This window comes from Pempheris klunzingeri, chromosome 6, assembly GCF_042242105.1.
Source record: "Pempheris klunzingeri isolate RE-2024b chromosome 6, fPemKlu1.hap1, whole genome shotgun sequence".
NCBI lineage: Eukaryota > Metazoa > Chordata > Actinopteri > Acropomatiformes > Pempheridae > Pempheris > Pempheris klunzingeri.
The window spans coordinates 22,989,529-23,006,505 of NC_092017.1; the positions used below are offsets into that span (position 1 = coordinate 22,989,529).

The 16,977-nt window shown below is 40.2% G+C and overlaps 1 protein-coding gene across 1 annotated transcript in view; it reads right to left on the reverse strand.

Moving 5' to 3' along the window:
• The window catches only part of znhit6 (zinc finger HIT-type containing 6), a 30,870-nt gene extending 14,398 nt beyond the window's left edge, over window positions 1-16,472 (reverse strand). Inside the window, exons 1-5 of the mRNA XM_070832573.1 lie at window positions 16,299-16,472; window positions 15,827-15,892; window positions 11,817-11,923; window positions 11,394-11,479; window positions 8,541-8,644 (exon numbers count right to left, since the gene is read on the reverse strand). Of these exons, the coding sequence (XP_070688674.1) occupies window positions 8,541-8,644; window positions 11,394-11,479; window positions 11,817-11,923; window positions 15,827-15,892; window positions 16,299-16,414 (479 nt within the window). The 5' untranslated portion in view covers window positions 16,415-16,472. The remainder of the gene's footprint in view (window positions 1-8,540; window positions 8,645-11,393; window positions 11,480-11,816; window positions 11,924-15,826; window positions 15,893-16,298) is intronic.
• Between the last annotated feature and the right edge of the window lie 505 nt (window positions 16,473-16,977).

Sequence of the window (16,977 nt, forward strand, 5' to 3'; positions counted from 1 at the left end):
TGCTAAGCTGAACCTAACTACAAGGACCTGCGTTTACCACAACCACAGAATTTGCCATATTTAGGGTGGCGCTGATTCATCAACCCGTTCTCCATCAGAGTAGAGGGACAGAGGCCTTGATGGATCTGAGGGATGGGGATGAAACATACAGCGCAAAGCCTAATTGTAAGGCACATAAGGGAGACCTTGTTATTAGGGCCTTGTAGTCACCAAGAGAGATTCAGAGCATAACTTGGAGGTTTCTTTTGATATCTATAATTTATACAGTTTGTGTCTTTTCCAGCTTATCTAAAACCAAAGCTCTGCAAAGCTACTTGCACAGTTACCTCGGTTTGATTCTGAGAATACAGTAGAAGGTTTACTTTATATCTTAATTTTTAAGTACAGTTAATGCTGTAGGGAATTCATTCATTTGTTTTAGAGGTTAGGGCTCGTTAGGGTTTGTCAATCAACAAGAAAAAATATTTTGAGAATTAATTGACCATTTTTAATCATTAAAATGAAATATCTTTGTGTTTTGGACCATTAATTAAAAAGTAATGAAAAATGTCCATCACGTAATCCACGTGACCAAATAATTTATCGGTAACAAAAACTTTACAGGTATCGAAATTGCAATCCTATTGTTATTTAAATTGGATAACTTGGAACTTAAGTGTTGCACAGGTGAAAATTACATAGTCATTATGATCCTCGGAGGACCAACAATGTCAGTAGCAAATTTCAAGGAAATCAAACCAACACTTGTGTGTAGATTTGACTCTGCTGGTGGATTTGCACAACAGCAAGCTTTTAACAATTCACATTTTCATGCTCTTGTACTGAAAAAGACACAGCATTTGAACACACATTGGACTTTTACTTGGATCATTTTGGTGCTATCATAATACTACAGGGTATTATTGTGAAACTGACTAACTTGTTACATAAAACAATGCAAAAAAAAATAGAAAGCGCATATTTGGAGAAACTGGCAATGAGCTGCTCAAGTCTACACCATGTGTCTTTTGACAACAAGCATATTTCTGGTGCTTGTGAGGTTGTTTTGTGGATCCAGATGGTAGTATTATACAACAGGGGGCATGTTTTTTCCCTTGAAAACAGAAACAGGATGGGTAGGAGGAGTTCAAAAGTCAAGAAGTATGTGCAAAACTGGCAGAGCACCCAATGAAGAGTGGTTATGAGTTTCCACTTGGCTGTAAGGAGAGAGTGAGGGGGTAAGCTGTGGATAGTGAAGGCAACAGCAGGCATGTTGGGAGTAAAGACAAGGGGCTGGGAGGGGATTCCCTACGCAACTGTAGGAGGTACCTAACACCTCTAACCTCTTAGTCAGAGGAATTTATGTGTTTGCTCAGTTCTGGCTGAGTTTCTTCTTTGGCGCATCAGCGTGTGCATGTGTATGCGTGTGCAGGTGTGCATATGTTTGTGCGTGCAAGCAAAGGAGGGTGGAGCAGCAGGTGTGATGCCATTATTCTGTCATTACAGCAAATGGAAACTATGTCTTTCAATGGAAAAGGGGCTTGCCCAAAGATGCATGCAATCATTTCAGGCAAGGCCACAGTGCATACCTGGGATAAGTGCCATCATTCACTGTCAGGAAAGAAGAGGCAAGAGCAGCATAAAAAAGTCAAAACAGAAGCAGCAACAGTAGAGCATGACTGCTTTAAATACCAGAATCTGCAGAAAAATATCAGGATACACCGCCTAGCCCTTCAACAGTGATTGTAGTACGGCCTTGAACAAGCCATTTCAACTCTAACCGAGAGCAGTTGCAAACAGTGAAAAGTGAGTTGTACAAGACAGTTTCCATGCATAACTATACAAGAAGAACAATTCTTCCTGCAAACATGCTTATTTAATTAAGCAATTAAACCACACAAAGACTATGTTGAAAAGTTTGGAACCTGAACAGACCCCAATGTAATAAGCTATTGGCTACCTTACATGGCCTGCATTAAAGGGTATGCTCTTATTGATCAAACAGCTTGTTGAATCACAAGAACTAAGCCTAACCAAAGGGAAATATTATTGACACATGGTCAGAATAGAGTGGAACAAAGGGCAAACATGTTCAATACTGTACAAGTGACTGACTGCTTGATTACTGGGACAAAACCTGATTCCAACAAATCGTTAAAGGGAATGATTGAGCTACTGAATGGGTATCAATCTATAACTGTAGGTGTGTTTGTGTTTGCATACTCACGCATATGACGAAGAGTAATGTTTCCAAAGCAGTTTATAATCAGCTATGGAAGCAACACTGTGAGGTCCGGATTCTGATTCTGTTTATTTTGTCTCACTCTGAAACCTCAGTGTGCCGAGTATAAAGCCTTGAGGTTTCAAATTATTTTCTGCAGCCTGACTTGCATGCAGATAATGGAAGCGGTCATCTCCTGATACTTCCCAAGCGAGTGCTGTTTCCTCTTTCTTAAACTGGCAGCACAACAATGGTATTTTGTTTCCCTCACAAGGCTGCATAATATTAACACAATAAAAATAGCTAAAACCACTAGTCTGGACTTTTTTTTTTTATAATGAATGAAGCAAAAGTGAAGCAACAACAGTGCAGTCAATCTATGCAGGGGCTTATTTTTATATGCAGGCTGGCAACTGCAGTTATTCAAGCCTTGTATCTAGACTGAAAGGTCAGTAAGAGAGAGTGATGATTCAGGAAAAAGTTGTCTTTCACATTAAAAAATGGCTATTCCCACTACATACATAAGTCATCTTTGCCCTGAAGAGCTTCATAAACATAAAGCCTGGTATCTTGGCTCTGGTGAGTATCCTCTTTGTTCTGCTCTTCACAGGCCTGACCACAGAAGTACAAAGGGTGTACAAAGGGTGACATTATGCGTATTAAACATCTTATATAAAGAAATGCGAATCATTAGCATTTCATGATGCCACTTTGCCCTTTCTCTCTAAACTTCAACTGCATCTGAGCAACCGCCTGCATTCATGAGGGAGACTAAGAAACAAAGCAGACTCAGAGGAGGTTGGATGAATTCATTAACAAGGACACATTCTGTTGATTAAGTAAGCGATTGGAGTTGCTTGTGCCATCAAGACTAGAGAGCAGAAAGCCTGACTGGTGGTCTGGCAGTCAGAGCAGATCCATCTCGTTGGATTAAGGATTAGACAGATCCAACAAAAGTGGCGCAACATATGACACCATGTGTCCTGTGTATCTGCCTGTCAGAGGTAAATGCCAGGATTTGGGTGGCAAGTGGGTGCTGGTGGAATGACATGACAGGCTAAGATACAACAAATAAATCCAGCATCCAAAGCCATGGCTGGATCCACAGCCTCAGAGGGTGGAGTGGCAGAGAGGCTGATGGACGAGAGGGAGAGGAGACAAAGATTGCAGGCAGCTGTATCTTAAGATTCCTTCTTGAAGTTTTGGCCTGAGCCTGGGTTGTTGGACAAATGCCGCAATGTTTAGTCATGGGTCTGCTTTCCCTGAAAAGCTCAGAACACACTCCTGCTCCATTCTAGAAAGGGAAAAAGATGTTACGGCTTGTAGGGTCTAAGCATGCATGTGTACATAAAAGGAACAAGTAAAGTCTACAGCCAAGCTAGCTGCTCTATGAGGCTGTGGTAATCATTACTTGGGAGACAAGAAGATTGTTGAAAGGATGAAAAATGGAGAGACATTTTAGCTATTCTTAGATTTTTATCCCTTATGGGGCCCATTTGATGAGCATAGGTTTAGGTATCTTGTCATGATGATGTGTTGGATCGGTGGAAAGTATGGCTTGTTGGTCATGCTAGATATAAAGTCAAAGGATATCCAAGGACACAAGGTAGGCAGGATTTATCCTTTGGGGTCCATGTATTATTGTACCAAATTCCGTGGTAATCCATCCAATAGTTTTGCCAATGTAGCCACCTCCACGGCCAACCTATTAGTGTGTCTTAAACAATGCAAAAGGTTTTACAGCCACACGTCATTAAGAATTTAGGTTTTTCTGTCCAAGACTAAAACACTGTAATTCACTTTCAACAACACATGAGTACCTAATTATTAGAATTCAGTCAACCAAACATGACGCATGGCAAGTTTATATTCTCCCTAGCTCATGCAACGCACCCACATTTCTGCTTAATTTACAGTTTGGAATTTCACTCAGTGCCAGAGGAGCAGCATGTAGCCCACAGCTATGAAGCCAATTGTGATGACAGCTTTTGCAACACTTATGAAACTACCTCTTACCATTCTGATGTGAGGTTTGCCTCGGATGACAGCCGACATAGACTCTGCTCTGCATCAGCAGAGGTTAATCAAGCCTATGGCAGCCAGAAGGTTGTCTGCTGGAGTCTCAAACACATTTGAATAAATCTGCTTCTGATTGTTTCATTTAAACGTAATTTCTGGAAAGTAAGACTCGTGGTGCACGTGAGCATGCAAAGTGATGAATAGTCATCCCCCACCATGGCGACTGGGTTGCAATATGGCTCCGTCTGCTTTAATTCACGTGTTCATCCACCGATCACATGCAATATTTCATACACTACTCAGCTATCTACAATCCTACATCACCGAATTTCGAAAATTGCAGTAATAAGCTGCAATTTTCAGTTCTGTCATTACACTCTGCTTTCATTGTCCCGGTATTTCAAGGCATAAATGTGGCAACGTATTTGTCGCTGCCCAGCTCAGAAGGTGGATACAGGATTTGCAAGAGATAACATGTGGTGTTGTTCATCATCATAATCATCCAGTAAAGGCTTCACCTGAAAGGATATCAGTCATTAGACATATAAACCGACCAAGTTTGAGGATGAACGTGATATACCTTTTCTCAACGGCCCCACTTGAAGGCTCGTCGAAAAGCCTGCTGTGAGTGAAGGGTTTGTCAAGCAGTTGTGGGTAGAAGCAATCATTGGGTGGCAATAACATGCCCGTTAAATAATGTGCCACTGTTCACACAATAACATGGCTTTGTACTGTGTGCAAAATGTATTCGTCTGGATTGAGCAGTTGTACCAACAACAAGCAAATGACGACAAAGAGAGTTGTCGACGTGAATCTCTTGATTTTTTTGTGGCTTTAAGAAGACATGGGAGTCTTCAGCAGAATGGAGTAGGGGGATGGTTTGTTTGAAAGCTAAAGAGGCAAGAGAGAGAATAAAGCATGTTGCAAAGGATCACATTGTGCATTTTGAATGCTCTACAATAACTGCATGTAGGTTCTATAAGCTGAAATGGTACCTACATAAGTCAGAGCAACACACATACTGTCTCAAAAGACATATCTACAGTAGTCTATTTGTGGGTGATTATGATTTTATTACATTACTCTATATTATCAACCAGTAGGACTTGATTTTTCAGTTCGCTGTTCTTCAACACCTGTCACTATCAGTGGAACAAAATTAGGTTTCCTCTAACCCAGAGAGCTGAATTAATTGAGGCTGCCAGTATAAGGCAAACTGACATGCATGGCACAAATCTACAGCTGCTCACATTACTAATTACCTCAAATAATTATAGAAATATGTTGAGTTATTATCCACAGTAACTGCCTCTGCAATGTGTTGTCCAGTCCACTCAATCTGTCTATGGAGGAAAATGCCCTGCCATGCCAGGCTGGGGCTGCAGAAAACATAACTCCAGCCTAACACAACTACTCACAATGTTCTGCCAAGTGCCACCTATTATATACTTACACTCCGAGAGCTGAACCGAGAGGCAGCCTGTAATTTTTCATCAACCTCTAAACTGTTTGCGCCTTGTTTTGCAAAATTAGTCACCAGCAAAAGGTGGAAAGAAAGCAGTTGCATGACCATAATTTTGAGTTAAAACTTTTAATCAAAGAGACGCATGCTCACAAACTCACACATATAAGCTCATACTCACAAACTCGCGTACACACCATTGCCAGGCATGAAAGCCCTCTAGTCAGCTGTCTGCCAGTAATGATCCTTCTCTGGCAGTGTGAGTGCGTAGCATGAATATGTCGCTAACCAGCTGCAGTCACACTGCTCACACATCTGCTTTTTATATTATGTACTTGGTACATTCTGAAGCACATTCTCTCTTGATCCCTTGCAATTTATTGTATACCTTTCATCCCATCCCCTGTGTCTATTTGCTGGTCTGTGAATGGGACACTGTTGCGGTTAGTTGAAAAATCTTCGCAGTGAGACATAGTGAAACTAACCAGACTAAACAAAGACATAAGGCTGTGCAGCTGGCCAAAGATTCCTCTACGGATAGTGCAGCAGCAAAAGCATAAAGATTCTTCTCGTGTCTTTTGTTAGAGCACTTGTGGGAATGTAGCACATATCCCAGGTGTTGAACCTAAATAATAAAGACTTAAGAGACATTCTGGTCTCATCCTACCAAACCTCTCTCTCTCCATCTGACAAATGTTGAGTTGGAAATGGGGAGCATAGGGTTGGAGGGTGGGCAAAGTGTGCTACTACAACCTAACATAATGTTGATTTATCCCGAGATGTGACGTGCACATTTAACTCACCGCCTGCAAAACACCAGAGACAGACATGACAGAGTGGTAGACTTGAAGGATGGAAAAGAGGGTGGTGAAAGGGAAAGTAACGACATAAAACCAGCTGGAGAGACTGACAAAGGATTCTTTTAGTGGCAATCCTGATTGGCACCCAGTGTTGTCCCTGGGCATTTCAGACTCGTAAAACTTTAATATGCAGTTCAATAACCATTTTCCCCTCTTCCCCTCCTCTATTCTTCCACAGAGGGATTAGAGTGGCAGGACTCAGCCTCAAAAGAAATGGGGAAAAAAATGAGTGGCAGAAGGTTGTCTAAGGAGGGAGAAAAAAAATGCCAGACATAACAAGACCACCAGTAGAACTGAGCAAATTGGAAAAGTGCCCACGCGAAAGAATTACTTACTACCTCAGAGTCTAAAGGAAGTAAGAAGCCTCAGCCGCAAAAGTACTGCAAGCCTGCAAAGTTGACTACACCGAAATAATTTCTCCCATTAACCTATCAGTGGCTAAATCAACATACAACACCACCTATATGTATGTTAAGTGTAATTTGAATAATAAATGAATCATTAAAATGCTTCCTCTCTTAATATTAGTTTTTCTTTGTTGTTTCTTTTATCATTCAGGCAAAGTTTGTTCTGTTAAATATCTTTTCTCAGTTAAGCCAAAGTCCCACAAGGCAAAGCTTATTTAAAGATCTCTCACATTTTGCGTCCTCAATTAACCGACTTCAGTCAACGACACCGGGGCTATCCAGCTACGACACAGGGCAACAGGTTACTAACCATTTCTGAAAATAACAGTTTAATAATGATAACACCAACTCCTAACAAAGTTCAGGTGAGGTCAACAGCTCGGGAGCGACCAAATACTGACCTTCTTACAACGGGGTGATGACCAATCCCTGCCAACCTTTTCTAAAAATTAATCGTGAACTCATCGACAAGTAGTCTGGACGTACATATACAGAGAGTGCTATTATTTCAATCTCTTTGACTATTGGTCCTACGCTATGTAAGGTTAAACAAGACAGGCCTACTGATGATAGACAAAGTGATGTCCAAATACGTGCTTTAGTAAAACTACATGCCTTCAGAAAGTATTTTGATGAAAGGATAAATTTTGTAATATATTATTATAGAATGTGGCACACTTATATAGTTTAACTACTTTTTATTCACCTGGTCCTGCAGTAGTTCACAGTTTGTTCCTTTGACTGGGGTAATATCACGAAGGACATGCACTGCTGCTGCCCAGCGGTTTGTCTGCAGTAAGGAATATGATGCCTTCGATTCTCAGAAGGGAGATTTGCATGTGTGTGTCTGTGTGCTGGTCGGACACACTGAAAGTGAACACACCTGACAAGGACCAACAGAAGAAGAAAATGGTGAATCTAAACTAACGTCAATCAGAAACTAGTGTGCTAATCTTAACAACACCTCCAGTGCCTCAGGTAAAATACTGATCACGTGTTTAACAGATATGGCTTCCTGTCCACTGCTTTTCATCATCATGCATCAGACTACCATAAGACAACCCGAAGAGAGGCAGCACTAGACACAACCGCTGTTAGGGCTTAACAAGAGTGCCATCCTGTGGTAAACTAAAACATCACTAATCAGAAGCTCATTTTGCTCCAGACGAAGCAGGATTTGAGTTCTCCGGTGTGTTCTTTGACTGTGACTGAGCGTATCACACACAGCAGCAAAATGTTTAGGCACGACTTTAAGCACTGATGGAAATCCAAAGACCCGTGGTGTTGTATCACAGTGATTTGTGTTTGTGCTGTGGTACGTTTATATTCTATCATTTCAAGGATACTGCAGCACCTGTATAAGATAATTTAGATATGATTTACATATTTCATTATGGCGATTTTCACAAGGACACAATAAAGGGAATGTTTTTGTAGCAGGTGAGTCATTGAATTACCACTGAAATCTTGAAGAGTTTGCTGCTCTTGTCCTCTCTGCAATGCTAATTTTGTCAAACAGTTAAGGACAAGGCAAACAATATTCAGTTTAAAGTCAAACTACATTGCCTGTATTTGACTGATTTCATTCTTACTTATGAAGGAAGAAGGTGGAGTTTTCTCTGCTCTTAGTGAATGTGACGGGAAGGAACCTCAATGTGATATTCATCTTTCTGGCGTGAGCTGCCATCCTCTTTGCCTGGGAAAAAAACAGAAAAGTAAAGATGGAACAGAACAGCATTAGTAATGAAATTAGTTGATTCATTAACTAATTGACAGCCAACAACCATTTTGATACCTGATTTATCGTCTGCAGATTTTTTTCTCATCTATGACAATAAGCAGATACCTGACTAATAATTAAGAATATTCAATATATAGTACTGTCACAGAAAAATGCTGGTGGAGGTTTAGTATTTTTACCAGGGCCCTGAAAACACACCAAGATTCCTACAAACATCCATCAGACCTTTGATAAAGAGCAGCATAATTCAAATAAAAACAACTATGAAATGAAACAGGATGTAACAGAAAGTTTCTGTAATTAGCCTTGAACGGCTTTGTTGGGACCACGGACTGGCTGACATTTTAGTTCAGTGGAAAAGTCAGTGGGGGGTGGGGGGGGTCTTCTAAAAGAATAAACAGGTCTAAATACCAAACATCTGTTCTGCATCAATAAATCCGGCTGTGTTTTTCATTAACAATTAAACCAAAGATGACCCGAACTTCTCCTTACTAGTCTCATCTAAATTGGAAAAGACAAGCCTTTCCTTTCTGGCACTCATGTAGCTCCTTCATGACTTCAGATTGGCGGGTAGTTAGAGACAGTAAAATAGATTCAATAAATGGTAAGGCTGTACAGGGCTAATGACAGATTACTGCTCTTGCAATGTTCTGGTGGAAGCCCAAATCCCAAAGCTAATGTGCCAAGTCTTTATCTCTCCCTGAGAATGAGCCTCATTATTTTGATGGATTTGTGACAGCCGAAGCAGTCGCTGCCTGTAAAAATCCCATAAAAGATCATGCATCACTCCAAGCTATCAAATATCACTTGTGTCGTCTTGTAGTTATAGTACAGGTGAAAGCTGGCAGGGACACTGAGTCTTACATAAATGACTATCTGGGGTTTGGAACAATAGCAGTACACATTGCATAACTGCAGTCACAAATTACAGAAGCAAAGCAATAAAAGCACAACGATGATGCTCGTTTCAAAAACTAGCTTTTTACTATTATTGCTTTCACCTTTCTATTTTGTACGTTATGTAGATCAGATATCGAGTCTAACAATGGATCAGTGGCAGGTACATATTTTTGATAGAAATGCAAGTGAAAGGATAGTAAATCCTGTTTCTGAACAGGAGCCTTATTAAAGACAATCACACAAACCAGTTGCCTCGATAAAAGATGCCATCTTAACATTCCAGACCAGAATATGTTATCTGACAGATAAAGAGTAAAATCCTTCACCTTTACTCCTACTTAAAAAGCCATTTATCAAAAGTATGACTGAAAATGCTTTTTTGTTGTAAGAGGGCTCTAGGTCTCTTAGAAGTAAATCTTATCTGACTGCAGTACAGAGACAGAAGTTAGCACCCACCTTCTGAGACCTGACTACTTTAGAGTGGTTGTACAAAGTGTCGGTGGTCGTAAGACTGTACGACACTGTTTCTTCTATCAGGATAACAAACAACAAGAATAAAGTTGGCAGACAATCACTTTTCATGCATCTCCATAGAGCGCAGGTCAATAAGATACTTAAGTCTTTTTATTGTATGGGTTTTCTAATGTGCCTCTTATACCAGCTGCAGAATTTTATTCCTGCTTCAGTTTTGGTCCTCTTCTTGTTTGCATTTCATTTTTTTCTATGACTAGATCCTCTTTACCCATCTTTATCAATATATTATTTTGTTATTAATTTCACATGTTAATTGATAATGGTGTCTTATTCTTCACTTTCAGTAAAAACCTTTTCTACTCTAAGTTCGCTGGGTACAGCATTCTTTAAGGTTTGATCAATACACGCCCTGGTCTTTAGATGATGTGGTCAGTGATGGGTCAGACTGTTCTTTCTCTGGATGAAAGTGCTCTAAGCTTGTAAATCTTATCTGTATTAACTTTCAATTTAGCTATGATTTGGTGGTAAGATAAATTTTTTCAGCACTCTGGAGAATAGTCTTGGCTGAACATTTATGAACTGTTGCCTCTTTCAAAGCTAACACATGAGCAGTAGTGACAACAATGAAGACAGGCCCATCTGGTTTTGGTTCTTCGATACCAAAACAATTCACACTGAATTTCAGAAACATTCATGTCGTATTATTTGGATGAAAGAAAAACAAAAAAAAAATCTTCAAGGACAGTCAAAACTGGATTCATGCCTGTTGCAAGTTCATTCTTGAATAGGATTTAGAATAAATGATGAAAATCAACAGTTTTTTGAACAGAATTTGGATCCTAAAAGATTGTTTCTACTGCTGCCTGAATTAATTCCCACATAAATAACAGATCTCTTGCTCCAGCATATAGTTTCCTCTAACATTATCTACTTTAGACATTTAAAGGGGCGAAAAACTCACAAAAGTACATTCAGTGTTAAACACCAAAATGCACAAAGTGTAACCTTAAGGTATAACAAATGTGCCAGGTGCATTTTCTTTCTCACAAAACATTTGCAAAGTTGATTTGTTTAAGTACCAGTATGGTATACAGCCATGTTTACTAGCTTGCTGTCTTCTCTGTCCCCGCCTTTGCTCTCTCACTGCTGCATTTCTTTTGTGTTACCGCCACCTTTTGATCAGCGGTGCGAGTGATTGGCAGGATGGTGCATCGCATCCTTGTGGCCGCAAGATAAACCAAACTGGCACCCGCTCATAGACAAACAGCTCCACAGTGCTACCAGAGGTTCCACACATCAAGATAACTTCATTTGTAAATCGAGGGCATACTTTTAAAGTGGCTCGAGGAGTTCGGATAAGGTTGTCTCTGGTGGTACCATCAGCAAATCGCCCCGTATCCTCCAGGAACCTGTAGTCTACGGTACAGGTAAAGGACAAATAAACACACATAAAAGAAAAAGCATTTATTTAATAAAACGCCCTGAAATGAACTGTGTATCAGCTATCTTTTTATGCTTAAAGAAACACGCATATGCTGCCAACCACGACAAACATAATATCCTTAACAACCCACTTGCTGGTTAGTTCAAAGTTCTACTTGGCAGTGATGATCGTTACACAATATTTACTTAAAAATTAAAATTCAACAGTGTCTGCCAAAAATGCTTTAGGATAAATACTGCTAAGCCCATTCTGGCCGTTTTTTAGTTTTCCAATCTTTCAGTCATGGGAAGGAGTGAAGAAGATGCTCACCACTGAGAAGCGCCATTTCATCGAACTGAGAGAGGGTCACAAAGGCCGTTTTATTTCTGACGCCGCTGCATCCTGAATCTTCCTTGTGCTTCTTCACACACGGCAAGCTGGAAAATCGAAACAAACAGAATTTGTTAGGTAATGCTTCAAAAGAATTTGGTTTGGCTGCATTTCAGCTTCAGAAGAGAGACAGTGACAACAAATGTTATCCAAGGACTGGTGGTTTCCTGTGACAGACAAATATGAAACAACAGCGCAGCCCTGACTAATTGAAACAAATAACTAGCGCTGCAGGTGGATAAACACTGCTAGATTTCTCCCAATATCCCATATTCCCGAGAAATTTTTAATATCTGTGTGCTTGGAGAGAAAGACCCAGAGAAAACAAGCTGATGTTTCCCTGATTCAGATTTCTGTGGACAACATCCATCAACCCAAACATCAACACGGCAGCAAAAGAAGCTGACAGTATTTGTACTCCACTTCTTTGCCAATAACAACTGAAACTCGTCTGACTTCACAGTTTTCACGAGAGGCAATTGTGAAACTGTGAAAGATGGACCAAACAACAAATTCAACAATGAAATGATGACAAATCAGATGAGGATGATGTACCATTGTAAAAGTTAGACCAAAGGTATTGTAAATACACACTACTCACAAAAAGTTAGGGATATTCGACTTTCAGGTGAAATATATGGAAAATGGAAAAAGTGAATGCTACAGTGATGTTATATCATGAAAGTAGGGTATTTAAGTAGAAGCATGCAATGGTCATTTTATTCATCTTAAACTATTTATTGAAAGAAAATCTAACAACAGTGGTAGGTATACCACAACAAGAAAATTTCAGTGTCTCAATAAATTGGGATGTGGCCAAAGGACGTCCACTCCTCTCCTTTCTGTGACTCTTCCAGTCTCTGTATCACTGTTACAACCTCCTGATGACACTCTGTGACCCTCTAAGCTCAGTGAACACCTCCGTCTGACGACTTCCTGTTTGAAGCCTCCAGTGTTGAGGTGCTGCTGATCAACTGTTAGGTGTCGTCTTGGTCTCATGATGTCAGAATGTGAACAGCAGGATGAGGAGGACTGTTTAAATACCAATTCTAACTGAAGCAGGAAATGTATTGGTGGATTCATGGATCAAACCTGTTGTGAATGTTGCTGTTAATCACCTTGTTAGAGAACAGCAACTTGTGCAGAAAGTACTGAAACATTGAACAGTTGGACATGTGCATTCAAAAGTTTAGAGAAGGTCACATTAAGTTCACCTGGAAAGGTTAGAATGCATTTTAGGTTCATCCTGAAATCTCACCTGAAAGCCGAATATCCCTAACTTTTTGTGAGTAGTGTATCTCAGTAAGGTAACAAGAAAACTGGATTCACTGTCTAGCTGTCAAATTAATGACACTGTACTTAATGCCAGGAAGAAACAAAGACTCACCAGTTAAAGAACAGCATAGGATGTCCAACACAATCAGAGAGAAGTCTAGTTAACCTAATGCTACTTAAAGTGTTACATTAACAACACATCAGCTGCACACAGTGACACAAGTGATTGATGTACATATTGATGAAAAAAGGGCATTTGGGGAGAAAATAACAGCCACGTGTGAAAATGTGCTTGGTTACAGGTCTGACAAAATGATGGCTGTAATAATGCCAGTTATACTCACGGATGATACCGAAGGCAAAGATGGCGCCTATTCGGTCCACTGAGAATTGCTCCCCTGGCGCATATGATAACAAACTTTTTTGGCTTTCAGGGTTAGGCAGCACCATTGAATAGGTACAGTAGTGTTCATCCAATCATGCCCCTGGGTCAGCTGCACTCATACTACAGCAGTGACATCATTCAGCAGAAAATGACCCCCATGAATTAAACACATATAACACAAAAGTGTATTAGTGGACCGCTTTTATAGCTGGAGGTGTCCTGTCAACAGTTTTACAGACGTCTCGTTTACAATAGCGGTCTATGGAGAACATGCTCTTTTCACTGGCCACTGGAGAGTTTTTCGCTGCAGTGCCGCGAATGGCCACTGGGAAACAAATCAAACGTGCGGGTGAACGGCGGCTCGGTATCCACAAAATATTTTTGGATTTAATCCAAGCATGGAAAAACCCTTTTCCAGACACTTGCTGAGAGACAGGTATTTGGCCAGGGTCAGACATAGACGGTTTCCCTTGAGACTATGTAAAAGGAATGCTGAGTGATGCCCAAAACAACAAGCGACCATAAGAGAAAGACCTCCCCAAGTGCCCTTTGATAAATCTTCATGACATTTTCAGGTATGACCTTCAATATACCATTCAGTACTTGAAGGTTAAGACGTAAATGCTTCAGCATCTACTGAATTCAAGGAATAGGCCATGGACCATTGCCATTAGCTGTGGCATGTTGTTTCTGGCCATAAATTAAAGTTCAGAGAGTAAAAACAAGAGTCAGTCATAAATATATTATGTTACTGCACGCAAAGGTAGAAAAGATTTATTCTAACTATCGTTGCATAATTCTTGATGAATTGATTATTGTTTTTTTATTATAAAAGCAGGACTACTCTTGGTTTTTATTACCGATATCAGATACAGATGGAATACGGCATTTATGTTGCATGAAATAATATTATTACATTACAGAAATAGAGCAGAAGATCAAAGGGAAATCAAATCATCTTATCTTCATCTTCTTATCACTCATCTTCTTCATGTGATCTCACTGCAGCTTTAACAAGATGAACACGTTTAAAATCAAGTAAAAATGTATTTCTGACGACATGACAGAGATTGAATAATTCTGGAAAAATCTGCCCGCATTTATGCTCACAACCACTAACTGATCCACGGTCATGGACAAAAGGAAAATGCAATTAGTTGCGTGACTATGCCACTCAAGATAAAAGTGATTCCTGTTTTCACTTAAATTACAAAAACTGCCAACCCGATCCTTGTGCTTGCTTTACTGCCACGATCCATTGCACTACTCTCCAACACACACACACACACACACACACACACTCTATGAAAGACTGCATAGGCCACATCTTTTTTTTTTTTCCATTCCATCCTCATCTTACCTCATATGTTATGTGACTTCAGACTCACGGGGAGATTGTTTGTAAGAGCCACGGGGAAACCATCTCAGCCAAATCAAGGTCTCTTTCTTGCATGTAATATAAGTCGACTATAACTTGGCATTTCTTCTATTAGTGTGCTGTGCTTTCTGCTAACAGAAAGAATTAAAAGCAACAGTGCACAGGCCCGTTCAACTTCTGCCACTGCTAATAATTAATATTTGGATAATAATTATGTTTTAAGTGGATTATTCCATATTATACTATTATACCATACTGCACTGTACTCAAACCTGCTGCTACTTATCTATGACGTCACTGTCATAAATTGACACTTTCTTTTTAACATGTGTTACTTTTCTTTTCTATTGCGCTTTTAATTTTGTATTTCTAATGTTGTACATTGGCTGTTGCAACACCTGAATTTCCCCCATGGGGATCAATAAAGGATTATTATTATTATAGGGTATAATGTATCCCAATGTCTAAATATTAAATAGAGAGGGTATTGTCGGTACTTTGTTACTTTCTGTTTCATTTATAGTTTCATCATTATTAACATGAGCAAAAGATGACTCAACGATTGATGATTCAAACATGCATCTGTGAAAATATGAACCAGGGACAAAGTTGTGTAACGTGTAATAAGACGTGACATAAAAAGCCAATTAAATAGGGCAGCAGGTTTTACCCTCTCCTTTCCAATGTCTGCTTATGACACATCAGGTTGTGGCCTTGATGTGAGCAGGAGTCGTGATCAGGTCACAGAATCCAGTACATCACTTAACATAATCTTCTGTGACAGACATTTTTTTTTTTGTCCATCCTATCCCTTTAGGTATTTTGAGACGATTCAGACGTGTTCAGGGACCCTCTTGAGGCTCTTTATATGACAGTTAAAATAACAAGCATATAATTTGACAATAATCTCACCTGCAGGAATGAGCTAGACAGCCAGGACATCTGTACTTGGCCTCCTCTGATCCACACACACCACAGCTGCAGGACAGACAACATGGCAGCATGGTGAGCACAAACTGTGGACAGATTTACAGTTCAACTGAAACACTAAAACAGTGACAGGAGGGGGCTCAATAAATAACCCAAAGACATTAACAGTTATGACAACCTAGTGCTCTTATCACTTCCTAGGATGGCAAAGTTTAGGCGACATAAAGGAAATATAATAGTTAGCTTGTGTGTTGCTAACTCTGAAGCTAATGCTCCTCAATGTGCACATATAACATTAGCAGGCGCTTTTATTTGTTTTTAGTGATATATATTACTCGTTAGAAACTCTACAACAGTCAAACAAGGGTTGGTGTAATCAAACATTAAAGCAAGCACGAAGCTGTTAGCCAAGTTAGCAGTTTGCTCCTCACTAGCTGATGGTTTAAACACTCACTTAGAGAGAGAAATCTTTCTTTTCGTCCCTTTCAGCTCTTCTTCCGCGCCGCTGTTGTCCGTTTGGCTCTCCATAGTTGACATTATGTCTGTCGTTGGTACAATTACAGAGCACATGACAGGAGAGATGGAGCCACACGTTGTCCTGAACTCGGCGGCACCAAAACAAACTCTCTTCCGCCGGTGGCCGCTCTCCACACGTGGACATGACTTCCGGGTTGAAGCCTGTTCATTAGCGCCTCCTGGTGTTAGCGGACGGGAACTGCAGCGCCCTCAGGTAATGTTAAAACACTGACAGAGCTCATGAGGATGGGGAGAATATATGTGAGAGGGCTACTGGCAAATATCCACACCATATTCAGTCTCTATGTCCACAGTGTTTGAAAAATAAACTCTTTTTATTTTGCTCATTGTAAGTGAGTGGTCTTCTTGGAGAGTAACTACAACTTCTGATTGTGTGTCCAGCTGCAGGTTGTTTTTATGACCCTCGTGTGGCTGCAAGCGTGGACAGTCATGATCTAAACAAGACTTGATGTGTTTATTAGAGAGTCCAGTTCCTCATCGCCTTATATGTGTGCTTATGTAAGGGTGAGTTTATTGTGGTGGGGGTGGGGGGTGGTTAGCGGCAGCAGATTGACATCTGTGTTTCTTTAAGGTGTGTGCACGCGTGTGAGAAAGAG